The sequence below is a fragment of the Pseudophryne corroboree genome, chromosome 1 (assembly GCF_028390025.1).
Source record: "Pseudophryne corroboree isolate aPseCor3 chromosome 1, aPseCor3.hap2, whole genome shotgun sequence".
NCBI classification, from domain to species: Eukaryota; Metazoa; Chordata; class Amphibia; order Anura; family Myobatrachidae; genus Pseudophryne; species Pseudophryne corroboree.
Window position 1 is genome coordinate 78,799,308 of NC_086444.1, and position 21,286 is coordinate 78,820,593.

The 21,286-nt window shown below is 42.7% G+C and overlaps 1 protein-coding gene across 1 annotated transcript in view; it reads left to right on the forward strand.

Moving 5' to 3' along the window:
• The window catches only part of IL7R (interleukin 7 receptor), a 130,444-nt gene that overhangs the window by 101,077 nt on the left and 8,081 nt on the right, over positions 1 to 21,286 (forward strand). The window contains exons 5-7 of the mRNA XM_063960813.1: positions 319 to 360; positions 19,794 to 19,965; positions 20,944 to 21,034. Of these exons, the coding sequence (XP_063816883.1) occupies positions 319 to 360; positions 19,794 to 19,965; positions 20,944 to 21,034 (305 nt within the window). The remainder of the gene's footprint in view (positions 1 to 318; positions 361 to 19,793; positions 19,966 to 20,943; positions 21,035 to 21,286) is intronic.

Genomic DNA, 21,286 nt, shown 5'->3' on the forward strand with positions numbered 1-21,286 from the left:
AAACATAAAATAGGAATGAACCACTACCTGTGGTTCATAACAGTATCCCCTCCTTAAGGGTGAGTTCCGAGCACCCCATGACACCCACTGGGAACATGAATAGAAGAATAACATAAAATACCTAACTGACATGCAAAACAGGAATGAGCCACAGCCGTGGCTCATAACAGATATACAGTATAACGCGATGTATATAATGCGATGCAGAACTAACCATCTCCTTTAGTTACCTTTTGATATATTGTCACAAAATTGAAACGTGTCCTAGTTACATGAAAGCTTCTATATGTGTCTCAATATTTGTTTTGTTTGTTTCAGGAATGTGAAAACAAAACATACAGAATTGCAATCTATAAGAGGGTATGTATTTAGTAATATCCATGTATCTAAGCAAGCAATGTATCAGACAGTCAGTTTATTGGATACCCTTAATTTAAGTGGGACTTGATACAGAAAAAAAGGAGCTATACAATATACATACAGTGTAGGACTGTCTTAAGGTGTCATACACTAGACGATATGAGCGATTTGTCCATTTCCGATGGATCGGAACTGCAAATTATTCATAATAATGCAGATCGTTCAGTGTCTGTGAAGGATAACGATCATGATGTGCTTTCCCGCTGTTTGTTGGTTGGAGCTTCTAATCTTCACTGCTGCAGAAAAGATCTGAAGCTATAGTCTACAGCATGCTCCTGGATGTAGCCACTCCCAGATCTTAAGATATATACAGGTTGAGTATCCCTTATCAAAATTCAAAAGCCCACATTTTTGGATCCCCTACTGATATAATGACATATGCATTATATATATTATCTTTAAATATATTGTCGAAGTCAAAAATATTACATAGAGAGAACATACAGACTCCACACATTATGAGTTGCTATACTTGCAAATACGCGCTGCAAGCACAGCAATATACGCATTTACACAGACATTCCACAGAGACAGATTCAACACATATTTCAAACAGCACATAATTTGAACATATCAAGCGCCAGACATCATAATGTTTTAAAATTATATAATGGAGTAACGTCATGTATGTGTAATATTGGAACAAAGCAAGATGGACATGTTGTGTTTGGTATTAAAGCAACCAGATTAATGTGTAGATCAATTTGATGTCTGTTATTAAGTTGTAGCTCATTGCAACAAGTAGATATGATTAAATGTATGAAAGCTAAAGTGACTCTTATTAGAACAATGGACATTCCAAGCATGTGATGGACAGGAAACTCAGGCCAGCCCTTTTGATGTCATTGATGATAAAGTGCATTGAGGGAGATGGTGATGTATTACTGGCCATGTCTGTAATGAATTAGTTTGTAATAACTGCTTACTGTATAAATTGTAACCATGTAACTATATATATATATATATATACTGTACATTGTGATATATTGACTACATATCCTTTTAATAACAAAATGAAGCTGGAGACAGGCGGCACTCATGGGACTTGCTCACAGAATACACGGGACAGCACCCGTGGATATCAACGTTTCGATTTTATTAATAGTCTTCAGGATAAAACACATACCAAAAAACAGATATTTATAACTCACCAAGTGAATGCACGCCTCCTCCCGCCGCCAGGCTCCGGGCGTCCGTCCGCTCCCGATGACGTCACCCCACCGTGACGTGCGCCCTCCAGCGCTCACACCAAGATCCGTACCGGACTGCCGTTGCCTAGCTACAGCAAGAGGCATAATCATGTGACTTTCCACCACCAAGCTGAATGAAAAAACAAAACATATTGCAACAGCTAAATAGCAATCCATCCTACCCTGCATGCTGCAATTATGTATCATTATCTTATCGACTATACATATGCATTATGCACTTTGTTAGATAAATCTTTAATGATAAAGTACAGACTACAATCATGTCCTATTATTGGTACTTTTAGAGAAAGCAATTCAATCCAAAATTCTCATTCAGGCCGTGTGGGGATACAGTGTTTAATCTGTGTATCCACCTCGCCTCGCATTGCAGAAGAGACCTATCTCTGTCACCACCTCTCACCTTTTTCTCTACTTGATCTATGATCTTGTATCTTAAGGTAGACAGTCCATGTTTGTGAATTCTAAAGTGCCTCACTACTGGCTGTTCCTGGGCTACTATTTGTCCCTCAACTGCTTTTCTGATGGATGAACGATGTAAATTCATCTGTTCTTTAAATTGCCTGGTGGTCTTCCCTACATAGAGAAGACCACATGGGCACCTAATAAAATACACTACATGAGTACTTGTACAAGTTAGTACCTTCTTAATGGGAATTCATTTACCAGTGTGGGGGTGCACAAATGTGTCACCTTTTTCAAGGTAACTACACGTGGTGCACCCCACACACCGGTAACAGCCTGGTTTTCTAGTAAGAAAATTAGGCTTGTTTAGAATTTTGGTATTTTCAGAGATGTCATTTTTTACCAGCCACTGCTTGAGGTTTTTGCTGCGTCTAAAACTTGGCATTATTTTAGCTTTTTCAAAGACCTTTAGGTACGGATCTGTGGTGACTAATAGCCAGAGAGTCTTAGTTTCCTTAACCACCAGTTCACTCTGTGCATGAAACTGTTGTACAAATGGTATTCTAGGATCATCCCCCAATTTTTGCTTGTTGGTTACCAATAATTGCTCTCTGGGTATCGCCAGGGCTTTTGTCTTAGCCTCAAGCAATTGCTCATATTTGTAACCTCTCACCAGAAATTGCGTAATCATACGATCAATTTCATTTTCTCTAACGTCCTAGTGGATGCTGGGGACTCCGTAAGGACCATGGGGAATAGACGGGCTCCGCAGGAGACTGGGCACTCTAAAGAAAGATTTAGTACTACTGGTGTGCACTGGCTCCTCCCTCTATGCCCCTCCTCCAGACCTCAGTTAGAATCTGTGCCCGGCCAGAGCTGGGTGCTTTTAGTGAGCTCTCCTGAGCTTGCTAATAAGAAAGTATTTTAGTTAGGTTTTTTTATTTTCAGAGAGCTTCTGCTGGCAACAGACTCTCTGCTACGTGGGACTGAGGGGAGAGAAGCAAACCTACTAACTGCGGCTAGTTTGCGCTTCTTAGGCTACTGGACACCATTAGCTCCAGAGGGTTCGAACACAGGATCTTAACCTTGGTCGTCCATTCCCGGAGCCGCTCCGCAGTCCCCCTCGCAGAGCCAGTAGTCAGAAGCCGGCAGAAGCAAGAAGACATCGAAATTGGCGGCAGAAGACTCCTGTCTTCACATGAGGTAGCGCACAGCACTGCAGCTGTGCGCCATTGCGCCCACACTACCCACACACTCCGGTCACTGTAGGGTGCAGGGCGCAGGGGGGGGCGCCCTGGGCAGCAATTAGGATACCTCTTGGCAAAAAGACACATATATACAGCTGGCACTGTATATATGTACGAGCCCCCGCCATTTTATTACACAGACCCGGGACAGAAGCCCGCCGCTGAGGGGGCGGGGCCTTCTTCCTCAGCACTAACCAGCGCTATTTCTCTTCACAGCTTCGCTGAGAGGAAGCTCCCCAGGCTCTCCCCTGCAGTATCAAGGTAGAAAAAAGGTAAAAAGAGAGGGGGGGCACATAAATTTAGGCGCAAATTATCATAAACAGCAGCTACTGGGTAAACACTAAATAACTGTGTAATCCCTGGGTTATATAGCGCTGGGGGGTGTGCTGGCATACTCTCTCTCTGTCTCCCCAAAAGGCCTTGTGGGGTCCTGTCCTCAATTAGGGCATTCCCTGTGTGTGTGCGATGTGTCGGTACGTTTGTGTCGACATGTTTGACGAGGACGGTTACGTGGAGGCAGAACAAGTGCAAGTGAATGTGGTGACGGCGCCGACACCTGATTGGAAGGCCGTCAGGGTCTCAAAAGCGCCCACTATCCCAGTTGGTTGACACAGATGTCGACACGGATTCTGACTCCAGTGTCGATGACGATGAGGCAAAGTTGCAGCCTAAATTGACTAAAGCCATCCGATACATGATTATAGCAATGAAGGATGTATTGCACATATCGGAGGAAAACCCAGTCCCTGACAAGAGGGTTTATATGTTTGGGGAGAAAAAGCAAGAAGTGACTTTTCCCCCTTCACATGAATTAAATAAGTTATGTGAAAAAGCGTGGGATTCCCCTGATAGGAAAGTACTGATTTCCAAAAGATTACTTATGGCGTATCCTTTCCCGCCAACGGATAGGTTACGCTGGGAATCCTCCCCTAGGGTAGACAAAGCGTTGACGCGCTTATCTAAGAAGGTGGACCTGCCGTCACAGGATACGGCCGCCCTAAAGGATCCTGCGGATAGGAAGCAGGAAGGTATCCTGAAGTCTGTTTATACACATTCTGGTACTCTTCTGAGGCCAGCAATTGCTGCGGCCTGGATGTGTAGTGCTGTAGCAGCATGGACGGATACTCTGTCTGAGGAGTTAGATACCCTGGACAGGGAGACTATTTTACTGACCCTAGGACATATCAAAGACGCTGTCCTATATATGCGGGATGCCCAGAGGTACATTTGCCTGCTGGGCTCTAGAATAAACGCAATGTCGATTTCTGCCAGAAGGGTCTTATGGACTCGGCAATGGACAGGTGATGCCGACTCTAAAAAACACATGGAGGTGTTGCCTTATAAGGGTGAGGAATTGTTTGGGGACGGTCTCTTGGACCTAGTTTCCACGGCTACGGCTGGGAAGTCAAATTTCTTGCCATATATTCCCTCACAGCCAAAGAAAGCACCGTATTACCAAATGCAGTCCTTTCGTTCACAGAAAAGCAAGAAAGTTAGAGGTGCATCATTTCTTGCCAGAGGCAGGGGTAGAGGAAAAAAGCTGCACCATGCAGCTAGTTCCCAGGAACAAAAGTCCTCCCCGGCTTCCACTAAATCCACTGCATGACGTTGGGGCTCCATAGGCGGAGCCAGGAGCGGTGGGGGCGCATCTCCGAAATTTCATCCACCAGTGGGTTCGCTCACGGGTGGATCCTTGGGCTATACAAATTGTGTCTCAAGGATACAAGCTGGAATTCGAGGTGACGCCCCCTCACCGTTACCTAAAATCGGCCTTGCCAGCTTCTCCCAGGGAAAGGGAGGTAGTGTTGGCAGCAATTCACAAGCTATATCTCCAGCAGGTGGTAGTGAAGGTTCCCCTCCTTCAACAGGGAGGGGGTTACTATTCCACCATGTTTGTGGTACCGAAACCGGACGGTTCGGTCAGACCCATTTTGAATTTAAAATCCCTGAATATTTATCTGAAGAAATTCAAGTTCAAGATGGAATCGCTCAGGGCGGTCATTGCAAGCCTGGAGGAAGGGGATTTTATGGTGTCTATGGACATCAAGGATGCGTACTTACATGTCCCCATTTATCCACCTCATCAGGAGTACCTCAGGTTTGTGGTACAGGACTGTCATTACCAATTCCAGACGTTGCCGTTTGGCCTGTCCACGGCACCGAGAATAATTACCAAGGTGATGGCGGAAATGATGGTGCTCCTTCGGCAGCAAGGGGTTACAATTATCCCATACTTGGACGATCTCCTCATAAAGGCGAGGTCCAGGGAGCGGTTGCTGATCAGCGTAGCACTCTCTCAGGAAGTGTTGCTACAGCACGGCTGGATTCTGAATATTTCAAAGTCGCAGCTGATTCCTACGACGTGTCTGCCCTTCCTGGGCATGATTCTGGACACAAACCAGAAAAAGGTGTTTCTCCCGGAGGAGAAGGCTCAGGAGCTCGTGACTCTGGTCAGAGGCCTCCTAAAACCAAAACAGGTATCGGTGCATCACTGCACGCGAGTCCTGGGAAAGATGGTGGCGTCATACGAAGCCATTCCCTTCGGCAGGTTCCATGCGAAGATCTTTCAGTGGGATCTGTTGGACAAGTGGTCCGGATCGCATCTTCAGATGCATCGGCTGATCACCCTGTCCCCCAGGGCCAGGGTGTTTCTTCTGTGGTGGCTGCAAAGTGCTCACCTCCTCGAGGGCCGCAGGTTCGGCATACAGGACTGGGTCCTGGTGACCACGGATGCAAGCCTCCGAGGATGGGGGGCAGTCACTCAAGGAAGAAACTTCCAGGGGCTGTGGTCAAGTCAGGAGACTTGTCTGCACATCAATATCCTGGAACTAAGGGCCATATACAACGCCCTGAGTCAAGCGGAGCCTCTGCTTCGAAATCAACCAGTGCTGATTCAGTCAGACAACATCACTGCAGTGGCCCATGTAAACCGCCAGGGCGGCACAAGAAGCAGGGTGGCAATGGCAGAAGCCACCAGGATTCTTCGTTGGGCAGAGAATCACGTACTAGCACTGTCAGCAGTGTTCATTCCGGGAGTGGACAACTGGGAAGCAGACTTCCTCAGCAGGCACGACCTCCACCCGGGAGAGTGGGGACTTCATCAAGAAGTCTTCACGCAGATTGCAAATCGATGGGAACTGCCACAGGTGGACATGATGGCGTCCCATCTCAACAAAAAGCTAAAAAGGTATTGCGCCAGGTCAAGGGACCCTCAGGCGATAGCTGTGGACGCGCTAGTAACACCGTGGGTGTTCCAGTCGGTCTATGTGTTTCCTCCTCTTCCTCTCATACCAAAGGTGCTGAGAATTGTAAGAAAAAGAGGAGTGAGAACAATACTCATTGTTCCGGATTGGCCAAGAAGGACTTGGTACCCGGAATTGCAAGAAATGCTCACAGAGGACCCATGGCTGTTACAATAAGGGCCCTGTCTGTTCCAAGACTTACCGCGGCTGCGTTTAATGGCATGGCGGTTGAACGCCGGATCCTAGCGGAAAAAGGCATTCCGGATGAAGTTATTCCTACTCTGATAAAGGCTAGGAAGGACGTGACTACAGTCAGGAGTGACTATGGGCCTAAAATTAGGGTCCATAAAGGTCCAGATTTCGGCCCTATCCATTTTCTTCCAAAAAGAACTGGCTTCACTGCCTGAGGTTCAGACGTTTGTTAAGGGAGTGCTGCATATTCAGCCCCCTTTTGTGCCACCAGTGGCACCTTGGGATCTTAACGTGGTGTTGAGTTTCCTGAAATCCCACTGGTGTGAGCCACTTAAGACCGTGGAGCTAAAGTATCTCACGTGGAAAGTGGTCATGCTGTTGGCCTTAACTTCGGCTAGGCGTGTGTCAGAATTGGCGGCTTTGTCATGTAAAAGCCCCTATCTGGTTTTCCATATGGATAGGGCAGAATTGCGGACTCGTCCGCAATTTCTGCCAAAGGTGGTGTCATCCTTTCATTTGAACCAACCTATTGTGGTGCCTGCGGCTACTTGTGACTTGGAGGATTCCAAGTTGCTTGACGTAGTCCGGGCTTTGAAGATTTATGTGACCAGAATGACTGGAGTCAGGAAGACTGACTCGCTGTTTGTCCTGTATGCATCCAACAAGCTGGGTGCTCATGCTTCAAAGCAAACTATTGCTCGCTGGATCTGTGGCACGATTCAGCAGGCTCATTCTGCGGCTGGATTGCCGCATCCAAAATCAGTGAAAGCCCATTCCACAAGAAAGGTGGGCTCTTCTTGGGCGGCTGCCTGAGGGGTCTCGGCATTACAGCTTTGCCGAGCTGCTACTTGGTCGGGTTCAAACACATTTGCAAAGTTCTACAAGTTTGATACCCTGGCTGAGGAGGACCTTGAGTTTGCCCATTCGGTGCTGCAGAGTCATCCGCACTCTCCCGCCCGTTTGGGAGCTTTGGTATAATCCCCATGGTCCTTACGGAGTCCCCAGCATTCACTAGGACGTTAGAGAAAATAAGATTTTACTCACCGGTAAATCTATTTCTCGTAGTCCGTAGTGGATGCTGGGCGCCCGTCCCAAGTGCGGACTTTCTGCAATACGTGTATATAGTTATTGCTTACTAAAGGGTTATATTATGTGGCATCAGTTGAGTGATGCTTGTTTGTTGTTCATACTGTTAACTGGGTAAGTTTATCACGAGTTATACGGTGTGATTGGTGTGGCTGGTATGAGTCTTACCCTGGATTCCAAAATCCTTTCCTTGTAATGTCAGCTCTTCCGGGCACAGTTTCCTTAACTGAGGTCTGGAGGAGGGGCATAGAGGGCGGAGCCAGTGCACACCAGGTAGTACTAAATCTTTCTTTAGAGTGCCCAGTCTCCTGCGGAGCCCGTCTATTCCCCATGGTCCTTACGGAGTCCCCAGCATCCACTACGGACTACGAGAAATAGATTTACCGGTGAGTAAAATCTTATTATTTGCTTCTTCCGTATTGTCAGAAATGCGATGTGCCCTGACAAACTGGGAAAAAGGAAGCCCTTCCTTAGTTGCTCTGGGATGCTGACTAGAATGGTGTAAAACATTATTACGATCTGTTTTCTTCCTATATAGTGTGGTATGCAATCTGTCATCTCTAAGTTGGATAGTAACATCTAAGTAGTTCACCTCACAATCACTGATGGTATACGTAAATTTAATATGTTCATTTGCAATGTTGGCCCTTGTCATTAAATCATGAAAGTCACTCTCCTCTCCTAACCAGATGATAAACAGATCGTCTATGTATCTTAAGAATACCAAAAGCTTGGACGCTATATTGGAATCAGAAAAAAAGATTTCCCGTTCCACCTCAAACATGTAGCTGTTTGCAAAGGCCGGGGCCACACAGGACCCCATTGCACAGCCTTGTTGCTGTAAGTACCATTTGTTATTAAATAGGAAATAATTCTTCTTAAGAGTCAATTCTAACAAAAAAATAAAAAATGAAATATCAGGGCCAGTATACAGTGGACTATCGATAAGGAGTCTCCTTGCTGCACTTAAACCCCCTTCATGGGGTATACTCGTGTATAAATTTACAACATCCAAGGAACATAAAAAACACTTCGGTAATGGAGATGGTAATTGATTTAGTTTAAGAATAAAGGTCGTAGTGTCCTTTAGATATGTGGTCTGGGCTTGTATTACCGGCTGAAAATGTGTGTCCAGATATTTGGACACCTTGTAATATATGGAGTCCCTGGCAGAGCCGGCCATAGGCATAGGCAAACTAGGCAATTGCCTATGGCAATTGATATGCCTAGGGGCATCAGCAGCTTCTGCTGATTAAAATGATATGCGGCATGCCTATATTCTGTGTGTAGCATTTCATATGCAGATACAGCCACAGTCTCACACAGTATATAGGCATGTTGCATATCATTTTAATCAGCAGAAGCTGCTTGTGCATCCTAGCCACATAGCAATGCAAGTAAGATGCATTTTTATAAAAAAAGGTGCCCGACGTTAGCATTGAGGCAAGATTTATGAGGACACAGCTGTATCCAAGCAGAGGCAGAGGTCACAGTGAAAGTGGCAGTGTGAGTGCTGTGTGCATGTGAGTGGGTTGGTTGTGCAGTAGTGTTCAGAATATGTGTAAGGAGCATTATGTGTGTCATGTAAAAATGCATTAATAATGTGCAACATATGTGAAAGGGGCACTGTGTGTGTCATTATGTGTATAAGGGCATTAATAATGTGTGGCATATGTGTAACAGGGTACTACTGTATGTGTGTCATTATGTGTATAGGGGCACTAATAATGAGCAGCAAATGTGTAGGGGGCACTATGTGTGTCATTATGTGTATAAGGGCATTAATAATGTGCAGCATATATGTAAGGGACATTACGTGTAAAAGGGCATTAATAAAGGTTGTCATAATGTTTAAGACGCATTATGTTTATAAGGACATTAGTAATGTGTAAAGGGCATTACTGTGTGGAATTATGTGTATAAATGCATTACTAATGTGTGGCATTATGTGTATAAGGTGCTCTACTATGTGGCGTGGCGTATAGAAAGGGCACTACTGTGTCGTCTAATATGAATAAAGAGCAATAGGGTGTGGTGTAATGTTAATATGGAGCAATTCAGTGTATGGAATGTGAATAAGGGGCTCTACTGTGAGGAGTAACGTTTATAAGGTAAAGTAATACTACTGTGAGATGTAATATGAATTATAGACACTATCGCATGATCAAATGTGAATAAAGTTGCAGTACTGTGTGGCGTAATTGGAATTGGGATTACTATTGTGTGGCCATGCCCCTTGCTAGCAAAAACACACCCCTTTTTGGGCTGTGCGCCAAATGTGCGAACTGTTCCTATTTAAAATATAGGGGGTACAAGGACTGCTATGGGTGAGGAGTGATGGTGCTGGGAAAGAGGTGCAAGGTTAGAAGCGGAACCAGTGGTGGTGCTGGGGGGCACCAGCCAAAATCTTGCCTAGGGCATCATATTAGTTAGGGCCGGCTCTGGTCCCGGGCAGAGATTATGGGACGTCCAGGGGGACAGAGGGGGTCTTTATGGACTTTGGGGATTGTATACAGTACAGGAGCTATTGGGAACTGCTGAAACAATGCATTTTTTAATGAATCAGAAATGATGTTGTCTGCCACAGCTTTAGTAAGTATAGTATATAACTCATTGTTAAATGCTATTGTAGGATCTACTTTTAACTCACAGTATACAGTGCTGTCCCCTAACTGACGATAGACCTCTTGGCAATATTGGTCCAAATCCTGTACCACAATCCCTCCCCCCTTGTCCGCCGGACGGATAACAATACTCAAGTCCTTACTGAGATTACGCATAGCTTCAAATTCAACCTTGGACATGTTGGAAACTTGGGGTTTATTCCTCATCTTAATGTCCTCAATTTTCTGATCTAAACGCCTCTAAAAGCATTTAAGTGAAACATTTTTAGTGTATGGATCAAATGTAGATCTAGGTCTTATGGCCAAGGGAACTTCATTCTCACGGGTCTTCTCATATGAAGCTGACTGAAAGTGTTCTTTTAATCTCAAGTTCCTATTGAATTTGTAGGAATCCATTTTCCATTGGAAGTAGTCTATGTTGGATGAAGGGACAAAGGAAAGACCTTTATTCAGGACAGCTGTTTCATTTTCCGTCAGTTGTCTCTTGGAGAGGTTAAATACTAAGTTGTTTTCTTCTTGTTTGATTTGGCTTTTGATTTGCCTGAGCCACTGGCGACCTCTCCTTGTTCGGTTTCTTTTAACGGTCCCCGCTTGGCGCGGGTGCTGACTCCTAAAGGGGGTCTTTTATCCAATTTTCCTCGTGCCCCTTCATTATCACTGTGGGAGGATGCTCCCCCGCTTGATGTCTCTGTATAACCTGGGAACTTCCTAAAGTTCCGTTGTCTCTGATGAAAAAAGCGTTTTCTTTCAGGATTGAAGGCCCATGTGTACACTTTATTTTCAGCGTAATCACGTTGGACTGTTGCAAGTTTTTCACGTTTGAATCGTACCAAATCCCTCCGATAGATTTCAAGCTGTGATGCTAATTTCTCCATCCATGACTGTGCTTTGTCTGATGTCAAGGTTGGTACATGTAGTTCCTCAAATGCAGCAATTTTTGTTTTAATCAGCTCAAGTTCCCTTGAAGATTCCTGTATAACGAACAGGATTAAATCCAGGCTGCATTTGTTTAGAATAGCAGCCCATTTGCGACAAAAGTCACTGCTGAATTTGCCAATAGGGGTATTCCTTATGCGAAAACCACAAGGTATTTGGCCACTTCTATGATAGTCGGATAATATTACCCCATGCAGAAAATAATCTACTTTTTTTTTGCGGAGCCTGAGAAGTTGTGTGAATAATTGTACATTGTTTCTTCACCTCCTGTGTTGAAAAAATTCTCTTTGAATCGGATTTCATCCGCATCCATATCTGAGAAGCTCCATGTTTCTCCCACCGGCAGTGTTATGTTTCTAAGTCCACTGCTATCCGCCATTGCAGGATATAGGATGAAAAGCAGCCTCTAAAGTCACTGAAGTCCATTCAGTAAGTAATGAATTAGTAGTAGGTGCCTTACCAAGGTCACAATCCTCCCACACACTCCCAATACCTAGGTGGTGCTGGAAGAAACAGTGTCCCAATGTACATGTAGTGATGGTCGGCACTCTCAAACACAAAGTCACCTGGCCCTGGTGCCCTCCTAGGTGTATACACACCAAACAGTATGAAGCTGGAGACAGGTGGCACTCACGGGACTTGCTCACAGAATACACGGGACAGCACCCGTGGATATCAACGTTTCGATTTTATTAATCGTCTTCAGGATAAAACACATACCAAAAAACAGACATTTATAACTCACCAAGTGAATGCGCGCCTCCTCCCGCCGCCAGGCTCCGGGCGTCCGTCCGCTCCCGATGACGTCACCCCACCGCGACGTGCGCCCTCCAGCGCTCACACCAAGATCCGTACCGGACTCCCGTTGCCTAGCTACAGCAAGAGGCATAATCATGTGACTTTCCACCACCAAGCTTTAATAACAAATATATACATCAATGAGCTTTGGAACTCAGATAATGTGTGGGTGTATTGTTTTCTCTTATGGAATGCAGTGTTTTGCAATGTATAGCGCACATTCATAGCACATGGTAATAAGATGCACAGGCGTCCACAATATATATTAGAGTGGGCATTTTAAATATTTGTTAGAAAGCAATTTGAAATTTACAATATATATATATATATATATATATATATACATACTTATAAATAATATATATAATATATATAATATCTATGTCATTATCTCAGTATGGGACCCATACATTTTGGATTTTTAATTTTGGATAAGGGATACTCAACCTGTACATCTTATGTGTATTGTACTATTTAATTTTCCCAGGACTGCCAGGAAGCTGGCTGGGGAGTTCAAGGGAAATAGAGCTATACACTACAGGTTATCAGGTGCAAACGCAGGATTAGTTCAAAATATATTATTATTATTATTATCAGTTATTTATATAGCGCACACATATTCTGCAGCACTTTACAGAGAATATCTGCCCATTCACATCAGTACCTGCCCCAGTGGAGCTTACAATCTATGTTCCCTACTACACGTACACGCACACACATTCATATTAGGGTTCATATTTGTTGGGAGCCAATTAACCTACCAGTATATTTTTGGATTGTGGGAGGAAACCGGAGGAAATCCACGCAAGCATGAGGAGAATATACAAACTCCGCACAGTTAGGGCCATTGTGGGAATCGAACCCATGACCTCTGTGCTGTGAGGAAGTAATGCTAACCATTACACTGTCCATACATTAAATCATGGCGAAACCAACATTTCAATGCCACAGAGGGCATGTTTATCAAGGTGCCATGTAAAACAGTGATGTGCCACAATCTTACTTTAAATAGGAAAAGGCAATAAGTACGATCTCCCAGAAGGCGGCAGCGGGCAAGTCTCCGGGCGGCACCGGAGCCGAGAGTGATGATGTCACTGAGTTGCCGATCAACCATGGACTCTAAGACTCTTACGTCCAATAACAGAGAGAGACAGCGGCTGGGAAATATAAATTATTAAAGTGATGAAGCGCATATAAAGTGATTGTGACTATAATCTAGAAAAAAATCTAAAATAAAAAAGGAACAAATACATGTGACATTATCGTATCAATGAATTACAAATAAATGGAACTAAGTACTAAATATAGCTTAATAGTCACTAAACTCACTATAAACTATGGATGGATATTAGTCTACTCATAATTATAATACAGGTTGAGTATCCCTTATCCAAAATGCTTGGGACCAGAGGTACTTTGGATATGGGATTTTTCCGTATTTTGGAATAATTGCATACCATAATGAGATATCATGGTGATGGGACCCAAGTCTAAGAACAGAATGTATTTATGTTTCATATACACCTTATACACACAGCCTGAATGTCATTGTAGCCAATATTTTTTATAACTATGTGCATTAAACAAAGTGTGTGTACATTCACACAATTCATTTATGTTTCTTATACACCTTATACACACAGCCTGAAGGTCATTTAATACAATATTTTTAATAACTTTGTGTATTAAACAAGGTTTGTGTACATTGAGCCATCAAAAAACAAAAGTTTCACTATCTCACTCTCACTCCAAAAAGTCCGTATTTCTGAATATTCCGTATTTCGGATATTTGGATATGGGATACTCAACCTGTATAGGATATCTTAAATAGTAGTCATGATTGTAGCCATTATATGGATTATGCAAACGGCTATTAACATCTTATATACCAATTCAAAACCCCATGGAATTTAAAGTTCTTCACAAGTATACATTCCATGCAATTTTTTCGCTAAGGTCATGTGGTGCCAGAGCGTTAAGGATATACTGTATATCTACTTTGTTTCTTTTCGTGCCAAAATCCTTGCTCGATCTCCTTCTCTTATTATTACAGGAACATGGTCCAATATTTTATATTTAAACTTAGACACAGGATGGTTGGCCAGTTTACAAACCACTGTTTGGTGATTATTTTTGCCATCTAATGCCACACATATTCCGGACTTATGTAATAGGTGTAGTGTTATTCGCTCCTTGAACATCCTAATAGTTTATCTATATATAAAAATGTGAATGCCCTCACTGACCGACTGACTGACCCATCATTAATTCTCTTTCTTCCCGATATGGTAGGAAACTTAACACAGGTATTCTTCAGGTGGGAAATAGGAAAATGTCATAATTAGAATTTTAATAAACCTCCCCTAAGGGGATGAAAAGGGGGCTTACATAATTACATCTTAACGATGCGTGGCTTGTGTTGCGTGAACGATAAAGCCCAAATGGACAATCAGAACAAAATTTGGATTGCAACTCAAATGTGTAGAATTTAATAAACTACAAAAATGGCCCTGTCACTTCTTACCGTATCTGCTACGGGTGCTCCTCGTGCAACGCCAAGGACCATGGATTAATATTTATTTACATTAAGAAGTCTCAAATTGACGTCTCTATAGATTTATATGTACAACCATGAAAATCAGAGACTCCCATGCGAAGAATGGGTAGAACAGCTAGTCCCACATATAATAGTCCACAAGGACACAAAATTACATAAATTACATAAACTGAGTGGAGCAAGTAAGATGAAAATTAATAAAATGTTGTTTTCTTGTAATAGGATGTTCACAAAAAGGGCCTGTGTCCAGATATTTATTTATTAACAGTTTCTAATATAGAAAGTTAATGATACCATAATGATATCCCCTTTATCAGAACTTTTCCACTATCTGACCAAATGCAGGCTCCAACTCTTCTGGATCACTAGTGATCCTAGCTACTGTATCTGGGACTTTGGTAATCCTCATTTAAGGGCAGGTGGTTGGAAGCTATTGTATTGCAACAATGTATTGCAGTCTGTGGGTTTATTGTGCAAAGTGGTAATTACTTTGTTATTAGTGATGGTTATGTGGACATCTAAATAATTGATATTAGTAAGACTATAATAAGCCATCAGTTTGATAGGCGTATCACTTAATGCAATGTCATTCAACATTGTTTGTAATTTTAGCAAAAGCTGGATCTACGTTCGAGCCCATGGCACAACAGCTGTAAAAATATACCGTCCAGTGTGTAAAAAATAGTTACGGGTAACATAAATTCCAATAGTTGAAGAAACAAAGAAACATCAAACATTTGAAAGTTAATATCAGGCAAAAATTGTACATCCATAGCACACAAAATGGTTCCTGTAGAAAGGTTTGGTAATTCATTCAGCAAATTCAACAAATGTGTTGTTTTTTTTTAACTAAGTATGCTGTTTGGTGACCAACGTCTGTAGTACAAAATCAAGGTACTGGGATATCGGTTGTGTTAAAGATCAACAGGCAGATGTAATTGGCCTCCCAGGAGAGTTAACTGAGTCCTTGTGGACCTACGGTACCATATGTATTACTTTAGTTTTTGAAAAGGCTTGAGTAAGTGCCATTTTTATTTTAACATCAATGGAAACTTTTTTGCAGAGCTTGTGCCAGTATACCACCTTCTTGTAAACACTGGGGTTACTGCACAGCTTTCTATATGTAGTTACAACTGCTAGCTGCTTGTCTAATTCTTAAATGTATTGTACTGTATCTTGGACAACAATGGCGCTGACCTTAACAGAGAGGCTAAAAACTACATTGGTATAGGGAGCATGATCTTTAATGGCTTTTTGTTCCACTTTAGTGATATTCCTTATATATATATATATATATATATAGGGTTGAGCCTGTCCATATTTGGTAATGGACTCGTCCTACAGTCTTGTAAATGTTTTAATGGATGGATTATGGGATGTTGGATCAAATGTGTGAAGTTTTGCGAAGAAATCGGTTAGTGTTGTCTTGACTCTGTTGATGCTAGAAATGTTCCATTTAAAGGGATCATGATGATTTCCAGAGCTCCTCCATGTTCCTGTAATGACCAGAGGAGGAGATTGAGCAAGTATTTTTACACAAAAAAAACAAAGTGGATATTTATCCTTAACACTCTGGCACTACATGGCCTTAATGCAGAGGTTCCCAAACACGGTCCTCAAGGCACCCCAATGGTCCAGGTTTTAAGTTTATCCATGGTTGGCCACAGGTGACTTGATTAGTACCTAAGTCAATTTAATTTAACCATTTGTGCTGAACCATGGATATCTTTAAAACCTGGACCATTAGGGTGCTTTGAGAACAGTTCTTTATGTAGGGTAGCATAATCCATTGCACTTTACAATTGGAACAACAGTAATAGAACAAGGCTGGTTAAAAACAGGCAGCTTATAATCTATAGAGAAATAGGCATTGATACACAAGGATAAATGCTACCTATTGCATAATGGTCCACCAGATTGCAAAGGTTCTTAGTGGGCTGTATGATATGGTTACCTAGCAATGCTGGCCAAGGGTCAGGTGGGTGTGAAAGACAAAATATGTGAGGTTATGTGTGGACTGTACAGAGGGGATGTAATTAGATACGGAGGCATTGAAGGTTATGTGGGTGGGTCTGGAATTTGATAAGCTTGCCTGAAGAGGTGAGTTTTCAGGGAACGTTTAAAGGTTTGGAGACTAGAGGTGAGTCTTATTGTGCATGAGAGGGCATTCCACAGAGTGGAAGTTGAGCGAAAATTAAAAATAAATATTAATCTATAAATATAGCAAATAACCCCTCTGAAGAAATTGCAACTGGGGAAGGCGGAGAAATGCGTTAGTGTCCCATTGTTATGGCTCCAGACACACAAGAAAGGATCCCTTCTGCTACATGGCATTGGACTGCTAACTCTAAATGCCACTGGTGCACTCTCTCCCTCCCACCATGAAGAGCTGCCCGCTGCAAGGGCCAAATTCCAGCTGCGGAAAGGAGATGTAGTAGCACACAACATGTGAGCTGCCACCTGGAACATAAAGGGAGAGGTTGATTGGGCATAATATTATTTGCCCACCTGGTGAATGTGTATAACTCTGCCCACCTCTTGGAATATTTGTCGTCCTGCACACATATCAGGGTGCTAGTGTACTCTTCCATTGTGGGTGCTTTAATGACTGGCTGCTGATTCTATTTGGAGCTACTGTATTTCTATACTATACTGGCATCGGATCATTTTTTATATATATTGATGGATAACTAAATTTAGGACTTTTTGGATCAATTTATGACTTATTCTGAGGCTTGGAATTCTAAATAAAGATTTGTTCCTATGGATACCATTAATTGACTTCTAAGTTTACTATTTAGCCATTTATTGGTGTGAATTAAGTATGTTTATACACTTTGGAGTTTGCATGTACATTTATATTTATTTATAATTTTTGATCAACTTTATATTCTTATGCACTATTTTATTGCATGATAGATTAATGAGTAAATAATTAATGCTTGTCCTCATCTGTGACATTTACTGCACTCTTTATGATTGTTTCATTACAGTGCATCCGGAAAGTATTCACAGCGCTTCACTTTTTCCACATTTTATGTTGCAGCCTTATTCCAAAATGGCATAAATTAATTTTTTTCCATCAAAATTCTACATGCAATACCCCATAATGACATCATGAAAAAAGTTTTTTTGAGATTTATGCAAATTTATTAAAAATAAAAAACTAAGAAATCACATTTACATAAGTATTCACAGCCTTTGCTCAATACTTTGTTGATGCACCTTTGGCAGCAATTACAGCCTCTTTTTGAATATGATGCCACAAGCTTGGCACACCTATCTTTGGGCAGTTTCGCCCATTCCTCTTTGCAGCACCTCTCAAGCTCCATCAGGTTGGATGGGAAGCGTCGGTGCACAGCCATTTTCAGATCTCTCCAGAGATGTTCAAACAGATTCAAGTCTGGGATGTGGCTGGGCCACTCGAGGACATTCACAGAGTTGTCCTGAAGCCACTCCTTTGATATCTTGGCTGTATGCTTAGGGTCGTTATACTGCTGAAAGATGAACCGTCGTCCCACTCTGAGGTCAAGAGCACGCTGGGGCAGGTTTTCATCCAGGATGTCTCTGTACATTGCTGCATTCATCTTTCCCTCTATCCTTACTAGTCTCCCAGTTCCTGCTGATGAAAAACATCCCCACAGCATAATGTTGCCAACACCATACTTCACTGTGGGGATGCTATTGGCCTGGTGATGAGCGGTGCCTGGTTTCCTCCAAAGCTGACGCCTGGCATTCACGCCAAAGAGTTCAATCTTTGTCTCATCAGACCAGAGAATTTTGTTTCTCATGGTCTGAGAGTCCTTCAGGAATGTCTATCGCCTGACCACGCTACCATACAGGCCTGATTGGTGGATTGCTGCAGAGATGGTTGTCCTTTTGGAAGGTTCTCCTCTCTCCACAGAGGAATGCTGTAGCTCTGACAGAGTGACCATCGGGTTCTTGGTCACCTCCCTGAATAGGGCCCTTCTTCCCCGATTGCTCAGTTTAGACGTCCGGCCAGCTCTTGGAAGAGTCCTGGTGGTTCCGGACTTCCTCCATTTACGGATGATGGAGGCCACTGTGCTCATTGGGACTTTCAAAGCAACAGATATTTTTCTGTACCCTTCCCCAGATTTGTGCCTCGAGACAATACTGTCTCGGAGGTCTACAGACAATTCCTTTGACTTTATGCTTGGTTTTTGCTCAGACATGCACTGTCAAGTGTAGTACCTTATATAGACATTTGTATGCCTTTCCAAATCATGTCCAATCAACTGAATTTACAAAAGGTGGACTCCAATTAAGGTGTAGGAACATCTCAAAGATGATCAGTGGAAACAGGATGCACCTGAGCTCAATTTTGAGCTTCATGGCAAAGTCTGTGAATACTTATGTACATGTGATTTCTTAGTTTTTTTATTTTAATAAAATTGAAAAAATCTAAAAAAAAACTTTTTTCACGTTGTCATTATGGGGTATTATGTGTAGATTTTGAGGGGGAAAATAAATTGATTCCATTTTGGAATAAGGCTGTAACATACAATTTGGAAAAAGTAAAGCGCTGTTGATACTTTCCGGATGCACTGTAACCCTTTATAGTCTCCTTGTATGTTTGAGTGGGAGGCATTCAAGTTGCCGGATGTCGGGATCCCAATGGTCAGGATACCAGTGCTGGAATCCTGACCCCAGTTGAAATAGAATACCGGCAGTGAGCGCTCGCCATGCTTCGGGACTGGTGACCTCTGGTCGCCAGGCCCGAAACGTGGTGAACGATCACTGCCGGTATTCTGGTGTCGGTCTCCTGACCACCAAGATCCCGACAGCCGGGAAACATCATACTGAATCTGTTTGAGTAATGCAGAGTTACTCATTTAGGAGTTGCAATTATTGTATAAGGAGATCGTTGGGAAGTTTAAAAAAAAAAAAAAGTTATTTGTCTGATATTATTGTGTGTGCATCTGAATATACTTTATTTATTTTTCTACTGTAGTTAAAAACCCATCAGGTACAAACTGAAGGAAACTCAAAGGAAAAATCTTAGGTACAGTAAGAAGAATAAATGTGTTTTTAATGTTTTCTCTTCACTTACCACCTAGTGTTTTGACACCACTACAAGTGACTTGCTGATTTTAAAAAGGAATCTTGAGTATTCTACAAAGTACGAAGCCAGAGTTAGATCAAAGACGTATGGTGGTTACTTTGCAGGACCGTGGAGCCAGTGGAGTAAAACAGTCGTCTTTGAAACAGATACAGTAAAGAATAAAACAGGTAAGCTAATTGCAGTGTCTGCGGTGCCTATAATTGATATTTGCGTTCAAAACACTGGTGATCTGATTCTGTGGGCTACGTCTGCGTGTGCTTCATTTGCCAGTGTGGTGTAGGCTAACGCGTCTAAAAGCCTTTCCATGGTGTACACCTGTACGTCTGCTTGTGCAAGGATTATTACACCCACTTTGAGCATCTTTAGGTGGTCGCGATGGTGATTCAATGCTGCGTCATCGGAAACAGGCTTCCCAACTGTGATGCTGGCAGGAGGCGTCTTTTTCCTTCAGACACCTCCTGCAGGCATTAGTATATTTTTCCAAAGATGGAGCCGCTGTGCAAAAGTGTCCCTCTCTGCTTCAGGCTCTTTAATTCTAAATTTCAACGTAAAAATAAAGCTGCCCAGTATTTGTTCACTACATGTAAAAGTGGACAGTATTTGTCCTGCATGTAAAAAATATAATGCATTTGCATTGTAACAAGATTTGTCCAGTAGTAAATTGCTCCTTGTTTACTCGAGACATTTAGGTGTGCATGGCACAGGCCACACCCACACAGTACTCGTCACATCCACATGGTTCTGGATGCACTCACACAGCACTGGTCACACCCACATTCTACTGGCCACACACACACAGCACTGGCCACACCCACATTGTACTAGTCACGCCCATATGGCAGTGGCCACACCCACACAGCACTGGTCACATCCACATTGTACTGGCCACACCCACACAGCACTGGTCATAGCTCCTCAGCTTCTCACCATAAGCACCTGACCAGTTTCAGGTCTAGCCCTTTAATCAGCCCTAGGTCCACGAGGCCCTAGAAATTGGATTTAGTTGTGTATTTTGCTAGAGCCCTTAGCGCTGATTGTAATGCATACAGACTGCTTTGTGTACTGGCCCCTGCCGGCGTTACTGAAAGTACGATGTAAGTGAAACCTGTTATTTATATACTTATTTTTCTTGTTTTTTTTTCCAGAAGGGGATTTTCTCCTGGTCATTTTAAGTACTGTTATTGTACTGGTCCTGCTGTTTGTAGCCGTATTAATTGCAGTGTTCTGGAAAAGAAGGTAACAATACATAGACTAAAAAGTAAGATGAGGAAAAACGCTTTTATTTATGTACAATGAGAAAGTGAGATTGTTTTACAAAAGAAAAGTATTTTCTCATCAGTTCGAAGCTTTGCAATTGAATATGTGAAATGCAGCTCTAGAACATCCAGACGGGGTAAATAGTGTCAGCGTGTATAGGGATGATTCAGAGATGGACACAGCAGTGCATTTGTACACATTGGCTGCGTCCACCTGGTCTGCGCACGAGCG